The sequence below is a fragment of the Stigmatopora nigra genome, chromosome 1 (genome assembly GCF_051989575.1).
Source record: "Stigmatopora nigra isolate UIUO_SnigA chromosome 1, RoL_Snig_1.1, whole genome shotgun sequence".
NCBI lineage: Eukaryota > Metazoa > Chordata > Actinopteri > Syngnathiformes > Syngnathidae > Stigmatopora > Stigmatopora nigra.
This window is the reverse complement of record NC_135508.1, coordinates 12751053-12764933: the sequence shown is the minus strand read 5'-3', so window position 1 is coordinate 12764933 and position 13881 is coordinate 12751053. Positions and strand designations below refer to the sequence as shown.

At 39.8% G+C, this 13881-nt stretch overlaps 1 protein-coding gene across 2 annotated transcripts in view; it reads right to left on the bottom strand.

Annotated features, from left to right (window-relative positions):
* Nucleotides 1–991: 991 nt before the first annotated feature.
* nsfl1c (NSFL1 (p97) cofactor (p47)) overlaps nucleotides 992–13881 on the bottom strand; it is an 87557-nt gene continuing 74667 nt past the window's right edge. The window contains exons 1-9 of one of the 2 annotated variants that reach the window (XM_077714301.1): nucleotides 5660–5853; nucleotides 4511–4611; nucleotides 3978–4055; nucleotides 3433–3598; nucleotides 3263–3358; nucleotides 2809–2918; nucleotides 2587–2724; nucleotides 2003–2173; nucleotides 992–1882 (exon numbers count right to left, since the gene is read on the bottom strand). In XM_077714301.1, coding sequence (XP_077570427.1) covers nucleotides 1720–1882; nucleotides 2003–2173; nucleotides 2587–2724; nucleotides 2809–2918; nucleotides 3263–3358; nucleotides 3433–3598; nucleotides 3978–4055; nucleotides 4511–4611; nucleotides 5660–5761 — 1125 coding nt within the window. In that variant the 5' untranslated portion in view covers nucleotides 5762–5853 and the 3' untranslated portion in view covers nucleotides 992–1719. Of the gene's footprint in view, nucleotides 1883–2002; nucleotides 2174–2586; nucleotides 2725–2808; nucleotides 2919–3262; nucleotides 3359–3432; nucleotides 3599–3977; nucleotides 4056–4510; nucleotides 4612–5659; nucleotides 5854–13881 lie in introns of those variants that run through there. The other variant, XM_077714308.1, reaches the window with a different exon arrangement.

Sequence of the window (13881 nt, the reverse complement as noted above, 5' to 3'; positions counted from 1 at the left end):
GAACATGAAAACTGCACACAGGTGGACCAACCTGGATTTGAACCCAGGTTTCCAACTGTTAGGACGACCCACTAACCACTCAACCACCAGCCCACCCTTGTGGTATGTTATTATTGAAATATATATGGAAAACAACCTAAATTAGATACTTGCTTCCTACACATGACATCTTCCTGAGCTTAATGGTGGGCGTTTGCATACACAGCCATTGGCAAGTGACCAATATCCTGTTTTACGTTGAATTTCAAGGTTTCTTTGTTTTTCCTGAAAAGTGGGGGAACCACACAGCACATATGACGTACGTGTGACGCAAATTGAAGTAAAAAGGGAAACTAGAAGCTTTGGGATGGACTTGCTAAAGCAAAGAGCCGTCAAATCATCACAAACGAGGCTATGTTACATCTTCCTAAAGCATGAAGGAAGGCACTTGTGTTGTAGAGATGAGATCAGACTTTGACTACTAATTAGAATGACTATTATATAATATATAGTATACATGAGCTAGACCATCTGGAGAATTACACGCAATCAACACTAACAGGTACTTGGGCTCACATTTACAATGAACCCAAGTAGAAGGTTCTAATGTGGGCGTTTTTGGAGAAGACTGGAAATTCAAAGCCAGAAAGAGCAACTTCAAAAAAAAGTGTTAGAAAAAGAAATATGAAAGCAGAACCGTTTCAAAGTAACCACTGGAGCACATTATTAAGGTGAATGGGTGGGCCAGGTCATTCATAGAAAGGATTAAACGGTAAAAAAGTGGGTGGGAATTGTGTATACTTAGTGTATATTGATTGATGACATATAATTTAATAATACACCTTCAAGTTTTATATTAGGATGTCAGAACAATACTACTTTTAAAAATAAGAAAACTAACATCATCTCTTTTTAAATGAATATATAACCAGTTATAGTTGTGTATGGACCTTAAAGAAACAAGCCTAAAATTTCACATTACCCTGTATTGCAGATATTTTCCAGACGGATACAAAATACAGTATGGAATTTATTTCTATAATCACATGGACAATTTCCAGATATCTCCAAGTATTTCCCAACAATTTGGAAAACACCAGACCCTCGCATCAAAACAGACCAACGATAAAAATGGATCTTTTCTCAGAGGTCCAAATGTTTGCCCCGGGATGCATAGATGTCCACCTTTTACAGCTACAAGCCAGTGTTTAATTGTTAGATTGTGTTCTCTTGTTGCTTTAACCATCAGTTTGTATGAATAAAACAATAACAAACGTAAAAGAAAGGGGAAAACTTGACTTGAGGGACATCTTGTTGCACTATAAATAAAAATGGGTGGTGGTGGTGGTGGTCATTAGCAATTTAGAGATGTTCTGGCTGAGGGGTCCTAGATATGTGGTGTTTAAGATAATTGTCAGTTTACTCCAGATAAAGAAATCTAACCACAGTACAGCCCTGTCCATAGTATATGTATAACCAAAAGACTCAATTCTGCCATTTTACTAATTTGCACAATGTAGATGTAAAAACTGGAAAATCGGCAACATCTCTTCTGCTGTCAAAGTGGATGACACATTGATGCCGGGAATCATGAATTTTACATAACAAAAATGAGAAATTAAGAGGTCCAAACAGAAGTCTGTGTCTCCTCCTCCCCAGGAAGGGAGAGGCAACAGGTTACAAGGGTCAGTAATGTGACCGCCGGGGGTTCGGGCGGGCATCTTGGCTCCCGCCCTGCCCTCATTGTAGCTGCTGTACAATGACGGCGTTAAGGAGGTTGGCCTGAACCAGCGTCTGGCTCTCGTCCGCCAGCTCTTTGTTTGGGAAGGTAGTCATCAGGACAAACGCTCTGGAAGCCATAGTGGGCCGGGCCGCCACCACAAACCTCCGCAGGTCCGACACCCTGGTGGGAGCAGAAATGGCACGATGGCATCAAAGCGAGTACTAGATCCCATGCCTTTAGCCTTGGGTAGCAATTACTTTTGAGACAGATTGTAATATGATAGACAGACGGATATGATACCTGTGAGAGTGGTTGAACTTTTGAATGAGCCTGCCGCCATCTGCCAGTCGGATCTGAATGCTAGTGACGGGCTGGGATGTGTCCAGTCTCACCGAGGCAATGGCTTGGGCTTCATTGGCCGCCTGGTCTTGCTGAGAGGTGGGAGGGGCTGTAACCAACTCCGGGGCAGCGCTGGGAGAAGAAAACATAGAATAAAAAAAAAACATCAACACCAAATTTGTTTCTTCGTTCAGCCATTTAGTAGCATATTAATAAAGTCTTTCCATTTTCAATTTACAATCAAAAAACATTCTGATATCAACATTACAACCATTTATCACTGGGTCATATAAATACAGTAATCCCACGAATATTAAGGCTCCTCTAGATCACAGATTTTTAGTAAAGTAATTCATTTTGATTAGATTTTTTAAAATAGGGGTGTTCCTACATTGCAGTTTTTCCTTTATCACAGCTATGTCTGGTCTACGTTAACCGCGATAATCGAGGGATTACTGTACACATCAGACTGGTTGCGCCATGAATAGTTAACAATTTTCAATACAAGCAAATGAAACAACAAATGCATTGCTCCTGCATCTCACCTTCCGAGTTTTTGTCCCTCCCCTCCAAAAGCTTTAAAAGCTATTTTGGGTTTGCTGAAGTCCTCGTCCCTGTGGTCCTCCATGTCTAGGTTGACCTGGCTGCCCCGAGAACGCTGCCTTAGCTCTAAAGGGATCTCCCTACGGAACAAATTCGAAGAGTCTTAAGGTGCTGAAAGAAAGGCTTTAAACACCCAGAAAAATGTCAACAAAATGAATATTGACCCTCTGCGGATTGCCTCGAGGAAGTGAGCGTTCCCAGGATCGTTGTAGTTTCGGAGTTCGCCATCATCCAAACTAAATCCGGTCTTCCAGAGTTTTAGAACCACGTGCACCTGAAGCAAGACAAATAAATGATCAATTCCTCTTAAGGGGGTAATCGGGACTCGTTAATCATGCTTAATATTTTGAAAATCTGTTCTGTGTTATGTTCTGTAAGAAGCTTTTCCAATTTGGGAGGATATACTATATATGATACTTAAAGCAAGTGTTTTACTGTGACAAACTATAAAACCGAGCTTTTACTGCTTTGCACATCCAGCTACTTGCTTTACAGTCCCATGGTCATCCGAAAGAGACTTTAAGTATTAAACTTGGGTGATTTACGGTAACTCCTGTGTATGTGTTGATACGAAGAAAATGAAAAGGTAAAGAAAAGAAATCACTGCGGCCTACTCACATCTTGTAAGGTATTGGGATTGCGTCTCCCTGCAGAAACATATGTTGATTCCTCCTCGGTAGCTGCTCCCAGCCTGTATCCACCCCCATCGAAGGCCTGGCACACAGGGAAAGATGAAAAATATCAAAACAAAACATCAAATGAAGGGACAAAATCTTGTTATCATTTACTTTGGCTCTACTGGATTCTCCTGCCCCCTTTCCACTGCGCTCCAAAGGCACAGCGCCGTGTTCTCTGGCACCTTTAAACAAATCTTCCACAACATCATTAGGACTCTTCTTCTTAGGAGGCCCGACTATTTGCTGCCCACTGCGTTCTGATCCCCCTGCAAAGAACCTGGAAGGAGGCATATCGGGGGGGGGGGGGGGGGGGGGGGGGGGGGGGGGGTGTTGCAATGTGAGCCAACTAAAAGCTATTTCCTCATACAGTAATACCTTGACATAAGAGTGCCTCAACATATGCGAAGTAAAAGTGTATAAAAGTAAATCGACATACGAGCGCGATCCCGGAACACATTAACCTTATATCTCTGTATCTTAAGATACATTCCTAAACCAATAATTACAGTTTATTCATGCCATTTTTTGGGATTCACGTGTACGTTTAGAGAACTAAATTCATCTAATTTTATTTTAGCTCACACTTTTTTGAAGTTTTCGGAGTACCAGCCAAGACATTTTTGATCACCCATCTTCTATATGACTAATTTACTGACCTCTGGCCTTCCTCTTCATCACTTTCTTCTTCTGCCTCATGCATCAAATCTCTGAATGAGGTCACTCTGTTTTCAGAACTGGCAATGAGGGTGGGGGGAAGAGAGGATTCGTTAAATATGTGCATCTGTACAATCAAAGAGTGCTACTTTAAAGTAACACGGATAGAAACAATAATTTCAGTTTTCGCTACTTCTGCTTTTTTTGAATACATAATCCCACAGGGGCTTATGGTTTAGATACATTGAGTGAGAATTTAAAGTACAAATAGTCAAGAAAATAAAGAAAACGCATGAATGAGGTGTGTCTAAACTTTTGGCCCTGCTGTATATCAATCACCCATTTGCACATGATTCCGTTTTTTTGCTTCACTTCATGTTATGATGACATAGAATCGAAAGATCTGTCACATACAACTAGAGCAAATTTATCATTTTTACAAGATCTCTGACCTAGTTCTCAGACATGTGTACCTGACATCGTGGCCTTATCAAAGAAAAATGTTTGTTACAAAGACAGAGAATGTAATGGTAACCTTGGGCCAGTAGATCTGGTAACAGATGAGCCTCCATCAGGGTGAGGCAGGGACACAATGTCATCATCAGTTCCATCCTCAAAGAAACTACCAAGGGCAAGCTGTACCATAGGAGGAGAGAAAAATCTTTAGTACTCGTCTCTACAGTTATCCCAAACTGATTCCCTGGTCAGAAATCGGGGTCAATCGCACACGAATTAGCTGGAAAATGTGTCATTTTAAAATTCTCATTTTTAGGGTTAGGGTTATTCCTGACACTGAAAGATGATTCACTGCAACTGGCAAAGGCAAAATAATGCCTTCGTTGATGAAATACATTATTGTTTTAGAACAGCTGGAAGGTTGATGAACTGTTTCCATAGGTTCAGTGGTAATAAAAATAATACATTTGTGAGCAAATCTTGTTCCTCTATCAAGTTAAAGGTCACTATAAAAAAAAATCCATGCTACAATATTACCAAAGGAGAAGAAAACTATACATTCATTTAATGACAAATGTAACATTCAGGCTTTGTGTGGTGCCGTGAGAAAGTCACCTCGACATAACAAGAAACAAAAAAAGAAAATGTTTTGTGATTTTATTGGTAAAATTTTGGCTGTTGGAAGGTACTATGTAAGTGTATATTTTGGTTGATTGATTCCCAAAAGGCCATATAAGTCTTAATTTGCCTCTGAGGGAGATGTTATTGACTAGCAACAAGTAGAAGCATAATTCAGGCAAATCATTTAAGGACTCTTACAGGAAAAATAAAGATGACAATATAAAAAAGGTGATGAGCGAACGCGTACATCACCACCTCAGCTTTGTGACATGACTAACTTTAAATACCGCCATCACACCATCAAAGCACCCTGTCGATTGCGTTGCAGGTTAATTCCAGCTACCCAGAATGCAAAATGTCTGCTGTGTAGTTAAATTATGAAATGTCAAGAATCTGTGTGTAATGCATATGAACTCACATTTAACTTTTCAAACAACAGCCGCAGTGTTCATGATAGCGAAAGACTCGGGGCTATTGTCAGCGAGTGACTTGCATAAATAGCCGGTTACAGATGCTAATATTAGCCAGATAGCTAAGATGGTCGCGATCGTCGTTTTACATGTGACGGATCATGACGACCCTGAACCTATCGGGCTAAAACTTGTACCTGTAAATTCCAACCAGCGGATTCCAAGAAGAAGCGAGCCCTCTCCTCGTCAACATCAGTAACAGCTACGAACTCCCGCACGGACTCCTCTTGACTCGCCATTTTGCTTTGCGTGTCAACACTGCTTCCTCTTCCGGTCAGGAAACAAGACACAAAATAAAGTTCCTACTTTGTTCTAAGTAACGCGTCGCAATCACATTGGAACAGGCCAACAAAATTCCCTGCAACGCAGTATGATAATTGCCGTTTTCAAGTAGTCATTTCACCTAACTTATTTCTTAACAAGTTGTTTTTAAAATTATTTTTGCTGTGTTTGTGCTGCAATCATATGTTTGACCACGAGATGGTAGTGTCACTCACATGAAAGGCAACTCTCGTACTCGTCTTTTTATTAAAGAAGTATATGACAAATACATTTACTCGTAATGTGTTTTGTCTTGCGTTATTGTCATTTTCATCCATCCCACTCGAGATCTCAGTCTGACATAACCTGACTTGCCATTGTCCCAAATTCGATTACAAAATCATTAAAAGTGTACAACATGGGTCCAGAGAGTAGTGGGTTATTTTCCCTTTGCTAATTTCTAAAATGAACAACTGTCAATCACGTTATGCTATTTTACCTTTTTTTTTTTAAATTGCAAATTCGCCCATTAAATTAATGCGGCATATGGGTGTTATTAGAGCTCCCAACTCAACGCTTTCATTTAATCCCATCCCATCTCATCCCTGTTTTAGATTAGGAATCTTCTTAAACAGCAATCCTCACTAGTTCCACATTTTGTCTCAGTTTTTAATCCCCCTATCACTTTTTAAGTGTAATACCCACCTTTTTAACACATAAAAGAGGTTTACATATATGTGTGAATTTCTTTTGAGAAATGCAAACAAAAAATATCAAATTCCACTTGGGAGGAAAATATTTCTCTAACTTTCCACTGTAACCATCATTTGTCTATAAAATTGAAAAAAGTACAAAAAATTGCTGTCTGTAGTAGGCATATTTTAGCTGGAAAATGAAAATTGTAATATTACAATTTTAAAGTTGTTTTCTTGCTAAATTTGAACCCGAAATTGTTTATATAGATAAAGAAAACTTTACATATCAATGTGAACAGAATATTTGAGATGAAACAGGATTTATTTCCTACAAAGGTTTCTGAGGAACGTGTGAGGAAGAGACACTACTAGTACAAACAGGAAAGGGGAAAAGAGGAAGGGGCTTATTATCTCTTATCCAAGATCCCCCGGTAGTTTGTACACTTTTTTTTGTTTTGTTGTTGCATATTTTGGGCCAAATAGAACAGGCTGCATCTCCATGGCATCCGATAATCACTGCATACGGTTGGCAAGATAAGCAACACTTTTACAGGGAAGTTAACATCCGTATTGGCTTGGATTCACACTTTTGTACATGGCTCAAAAATGATATTTTCTTTCCTTTGTGTAAATAAGGAAGAATTCATTAAAACACATGCCGGAAAGCAGTCCAATCACAATGGAGGACAGAAAAGGCTGCATTAGGTGGTGACAATTTATATTTGCCATTTCTCCAAAGTGTTTCAAAATAGTGTGGTTATTTTGTGGGTATATACTGCAAGAAATTCAAGAATACTGTCCATTTCCATTTGAGTCATTTACAAGAATTATTTTTTCTCTTTGCCTTGTTTTCATGGAGTATTGATAAATTAATCCTTCTAATGAGGACCAATTAAGAATTCGGAATTGAAGAGGTCATTTATATGAGAAATTCATAAAATCATTCAAATTCTTTACCATTTTTACATAATTATCCAATGTGCCACACTTGCTTAATTTCCAGCAATTGACTCATTCAATAGTTGAGTCATTTTGTAGGTGTGGATATTTCCTGTTTGATTTAGTCAGAGGATAATACAATAAGACAAATCCCTTTTCCTGAGGTGAGGGGGATGGGGGGCGGGGGTCTTTCGGGGTGGACAATGGAAGTCATGATTACAGAAATATTCTTTAAGCAACCGCAAACATTGCTTTTTCTATATAGCTGCCATTCCAAGAATTTCAAATCAACTTGAATCGTATCCAGGTCACTTAGAGATTATTGAAGTACTAAAATCATCTCTACCAGACGTGAACCGAGGACTCCCAGTAAGAAAAAAAAACACCATCTGGTTGGGTACTGCCATTCCCCCAGAGACACTAACAGCAAATAGTAGTCCCATTCACTGTAAGCCACAATGTATTAAACAGTGTAGCGAATGATAGAGATTTATTTGATATTGACTGTAGACACTAGAAAACAGTGAAGAGGACAAGTGAAAGGATCCAATCTGTTCTCTTAACTCCCTTCTAGCAGACTGCTATAAATCTGGCCGTCCCTTCCTTCCACTCCTCAAAGGACATTTACTGCCACCAGCATTAGCAACCACCCCCACCCATCCTATCCTATCGTTTTTTTTTCCCAGCTTTTGTCTGTTCGTGTGCCCTTTTCCTCTTTCCTGTCCGGTCTACTTTGTGTATTTCCTAGTTTTGCCAACAAAAGGTCACACGGGGTCAGGGATACACCACGATCTGGTCGTAGGTGAAGTATTGGGACAATATCAACAGGTTTGAATTAAACTTTTAGACTAGCCAAAGAGCTACAACATAGCATAGTAAAACACACGAAATAAATGGTAGGAGTTTTACTTTGTGAAAGGTTAGACTATGAGTTAGTAACGGTACAGTTTGGGGGGTTTGACTAGGAATACCAGAGGCTCACGAGCCGCAAGCGGCTTCCCGTAGTGCCACTGCCAGTGGGTTGCAGGATTGCCTCTCAAAAAACATTTTACACCGATCTAGATGTAGTCGTCTTAGGTTGTCTTGACGTTGGGGTTCCTATCAATGAAAATGCACAGTGAAAAGTAATTGGTTATTTGTTCTCAAAAAAGTCGCATGAGAGTTAACGTATTTACTCACATATAGGCCACTTTTGTTGGACAAAAAAAATGATAGCTGAATCAAGGGTACAGCTTATATGCGCTTAAAAAAGTTGACGCCGACCTTGCGTCATGATGTCACGGCGCCATTTTGTCGTGACGCCATAACGCAAGCAAATGCGGCCGATACGGTCATTGATTTCAAAAAAGAAAAAAAGAGAAAATGATAAAAAGCTAAAATAAATATTTTGACGTCTTTGAATTTACGTATCTTGCATAAAATGTGAAAAAAACGTACGTTACGGTCAATGCTCGCTCGGGGCAAGCAGCAAACACAATTTGAGTCCTGAATGTTTTTATTGTATGAAGAAGAGTTGTTTTTTTTGCCAGATTAAAAGGTTAAAGTAATTGTTAGTGAGAATATTTGGATTTCGAAAGGGGTGAAGCTTTTTAGCGTAAGGGGCGTCAAAAACCAAAATGAGATGCTGCAAAAAGCTCTAATAAAGTGTTTAGGTGTTGAAATATATCTGCAAGCACCCTTGTTGATACTCATTGCAATAGGACGTCAGATTATAAACAGAGGTTTGAAAAATGAAAATGTAATGGCTTCTCTGTTTATTATTCAAAACTTGCCCGAAAGTTATTATCCCTGCATTCTGCAAAAAATAGATGAGCGTATCACTAAAAATATCACTCATCACACGGCAGGCGACAGGAGAACAAATCAAAAGAACAAAAGCATCCTTTTAAGTTTCGGAATGTTGCACATAAAAAGAATATTTCTCCTTTTCATCACAACATGTCGGGAAGGGGAGTTGGTCTTTTTGTTGCGTCCGCGAAATGCCCTTAAAATGTGTTTAATGCTCCTAAAATCTGACACAAAGACTGGCTACATGTGTCCATTAAAACGAGCCTAGACGATGAACCAGTGAGTCAATGAGCTTGTGCAGTCATCGGTGGAATCGGACCTCTAGGCACCGTAGCTGCTGTTTAATCACCACTCCAGCCAAAATCAAGCCCTGATAAAAGAACCCATAAAAGGGTGTTAACCCATCTTGGCTCTTTGTGCGCGTCTTTTTATGGCCGCATGAGAAACGGCACACCGCCTCCAAGGCCTTTTTAAACCTTCTAAACGGACCTTGTGTGTCGTAGAGGCTTGCACACTAAACAACACAAATGGAGACTGTGTTCGGGGTAATGCCACATGACATTCCGCTAAATGCCTAGCGGACTCCCCTCCCCTCCCTTCCCTGGCGGTAGTAGCCCAGCTTCTTCTTTAATGCCGGTGATGGAGACAGACAAGGGTCACCGTGGTAACCACACGCTCAGCTGGATGCGGGACGCCGCCCGCCCATGAGGAAGCTGCCCTACATCTCACTTGACATTTGGCAGCCTTCATTGTGTACAGTATGTTTGTTTGCAGAAAGGGGGCGGGGGCAACTCAATAGATTCGTGTTCTTTTGGCTCAATGCGGGAGGTTTCCAAGTGTGGTCCTGGGGGGGTGGGGGGGGGGGGGGGGGTGTTACAACGTATCTTCTAAGTAGCTTCAAGCCTGAGCATCATTTTTTTGTTAGCATTCCATTTCAGCACAGGTCAAATTCTCTTTTTCTACTTTCACGTTCTTTTTTTCACCTACTCTCAAATTTGCATTTGCTGGTTTTCGTTCTTCTACATATCAGGCTGTGCCAATGGAGGTTTTAGGATAAATATGTCCGCTTCAATCAACGTACGATTCGCACGGAAGAATAAGGAGATGCAATTGTCGGTCTTCCGTGTTGGCCTCCTTTTCAAATGCAGCTCAACCCCATTTTTTTCTACCATGAAGTGGAGGCCTTTGGGGTAGGAATAATTCAGCAGAGACAGCGGTAAAGGCTGCATCTCAATGCGAAAAATGTTTGTTTGGATGTAAAACATGCAAAAATATCACTAATAGGAAAATACTCAAAAGTTGTTCTAAAGGAAATGATAATGGATGATTAAAGAAATAAAACTCAATAATCACTTTAAATTAAAGATCTGCTTACAGCAATCTTTTTCATATTGGCGTTTAAACAATCTTTGCATCTTTTGCAGCTACTCTATTTAGCCACATGGAAGATGGATTCACATTCATTTGATTTGGGTCTCTCAGCGGATACATAGTATATAAAAAAAGTATGAAGACGTCATGTTTTGACCATTAAAAGTGGAATGTTGTAAATGTTAGTACTTTTACGAAGCAGAATGGAGTGTTTTTCCACCACACAAAACCACAGAGGAGGACACGTGGTTGAAATAAAAGAGAAGAAATGTTCACAGTTGGCTCAATTTTAGTCCCGTAAGACTCGACTGGCTGGCATCGTTCATCTCTCACACAATAATAAAGATTGTTTGATAATTATTTGGTCAAGTTTTATGTCATTTGGTCACAAATTGGATATCACACAGCCACCAACAATGAAAATGGAAACAATGGGTTATTAATTGGGTTATAAAGAATTACTAACTATAAACGATGGTGTAGAATACAATACACAGTAAAGGGGAAAAAACTGTCAACCACATAAAGTAAACAAATGGAATAGGCACACAATAATCTAGAAGTAAAATTACTGATAGTAAATCACCTAAAAAATAGATTGTAGGGTTATCTAGACAAAATTAGCTAGGTTTATCTACATAACCCAGTTTTTTTTTTATAAAAGTGTGATTTTGCTATAGTTTGGAAAAGCGTGCTTGAGCAAAGAAAACATTTCTACATTTTGGTGAGAAGAGAGAACATGACACTTTTTGGATTGGGGGATCTGCAAATGACTTATAAAGCCACGAGGGTTAACGTTGAAGGAAAAAGTTGTGGTTTATGCAGAGTCCAAACTTCACTGTAACTCTCAAAATATGTTTGAATAAAAATAAAAACACAGCACGTTTCTAATAAGAATTTCTTCCACATCTGCGGGTTAGTTGCCAAAAGTTTTGAAACAAGAACCCAGCGACTTTTAAAAACAGCCGTGGTTAAAGGTCTTGGTGGTTAAGTCGACATTGCGTGTCAGAACGTCTGCGATGGTGACGTAGTGCCGGGTGTGGGTTATATTATCAGAAGCGCGTGGAGACAATGATACCGGTGTCCCTTGTGGAGAGATAAGCAGCAGACACAAGTATAGCTCCAGCCACACATGAAAGGGAATTTTGTTGGCTGATTTGAGCTGCTTTCTTCCACCCTGGAGGCCCTTCTATAAAGCACATACACACACATACACACTCATCTTCTATGCCTTGTCTCCTGATCACAAAATATACTAACTAGAGAAAAAAAACACAAATAAGGGTTTTTATTGGTCATGTTGTTTGTATGGCAGCTTTTATGTTTAGTTGAAATGCCCCAATTGTACTGCTCATCGTCACAAGGGTCGCAACAGGTACTGGAGCCAATCCCATCCAACTACGGACACCAGGTGGGGGATACCCTGAATCAGTGGTCAGCCAATCACAGGGCACAAGGAGACAAAGGAGAACTAATCATAGCCAGGGGGAATTTAGAGTATACAACGAGCTAGCCTAGATTGCATGTTTTGGGGATGTGGGAGGAAACTGGAGTCCCGTGAGAAAACCCACGCAAGCCCATGGAGACCATGGAAACTCCCCCAAATTTTTAGACCAGTAAAAATAAAGATATAATGTAACCAGTAAATTATGAATCCCTCGGCTTTGTTTTTCGATACTACACAATGATCTGTCAGCGCCATTAGTTTCTCAAGAGACGCCGCCCCTCTCATTGGACAGGTTCACCTAGTGGTTTGACTTATAGAAGCCTAAAAGCACGCTAGTACTGAAAACACACGCAACTTCTGGATCGAATCTTATATTGTAATCAAATGCGATACCCCTAAAAGACTAGTCTTGGGTGCCAAAACTGGAGTACCGGTACATCAATAACGTTTAGTAGGATCCTTACCTCACAAACTCTGTCTTACTGTGCGAAATGTGCATGGACGCTGTGATTGAAGACTGTAAATTGTCAAATGGAGCGAAGCTGAGCATTACACGTTTGAACTGTGCATGACTGGCAAGTAATGAGTACTGAACTCACTTATCAACTCCTTCATGCGTGCATGTTCCGGATTTTGAGTACAAAGGCAAAGTTAAATGTTCGCGCTTGGATCCTCACTAGCACTTTTACATACTATATACACACTCTGGCTCTTTCTTCGAGACGAAACACATCGCTGGGTCAATTGCTATCTTTAAATGTTGTTTCTGTCTAGTGACACAGTCTTCTCACTACAGGATGTGTATTGGTGCCATTTGTGTAAAAGCTTCCTTCATCCCTTTCTCTCATTTTCCACCAATTCTCTTTCAAGGGTGGGACAGTGCAAAGTTATCTTGTGGCAGTCGCTGTGCAACCACGCCTTACCTCGTCCCCTTGTGGGGTTTCCTCTTGCTCTTCCACAGATTGCTGTTATCAGAGCAGAAGTAGCAGATGTCGGTTTCCTGTCCCACGTAGCCACAGCAACATCATGGCACTAATGTGAAAAGAGTCAGACTGTAGATGAAAAATTCAGTGGAGACAGCAAAAAATCATAACATACATTTTTCATTGAAAGCCCCAAGAGGTGTCCAATATTGCTATCTTATTTGTGTGTATATCCAGACAATGTGTTTCTTCTGTGCCTGTATCAGTGCTTGGATCTCCAAACTATACAAGCTTTCTATTGGTCCGCACAAGAAGCTAAAGTTTCTGCCTATATTTTGTTGTACTTTTCAGTTTTAGCACAAAATGGATCTAGTCACTTCAACTTGGCTTCTCTATTGGGATTAGTGAAAACTTGATGTAAGTTAGCAAGTGTCTAAATTTCAGTATTTTGTTTGACATAAATAAACTTACCGTATTTACTCGCATATAAGCCGCTTTTTTCGGACAAAAATGACTGAATCGAGGCTTATATGCGCATAAAAGCATCACTTGCAAAAAAATTTGCAATTTGACGGCACGTGACATGATGACGTCATTTCAAAATGGCACTGATTCATATAGTATCTCAGAAATACCACTTTAGGATTTTTCTTAAGATTTCCCCTTCAAAAAAAATTGTAAAATTCTAAAATTTCAAGGCAACTTTCAGGGTGCGGCTTATATGCGAGTAAATACGGTAGAGGAAATAATATGGCTTTTATTGTGATTTTTCTGACTTTTTACTGTCATTTCATGTCTTTTGACTGTAAATATATACTGCATATATAGTTCAATATCCTTAAATACTATATTATTTGGATCGGAAATCTTTTGCCACCAATGTCAAACAATGAATAATTCTTCAAATAAATGTCTTTTAAAAACAACATTTTTTC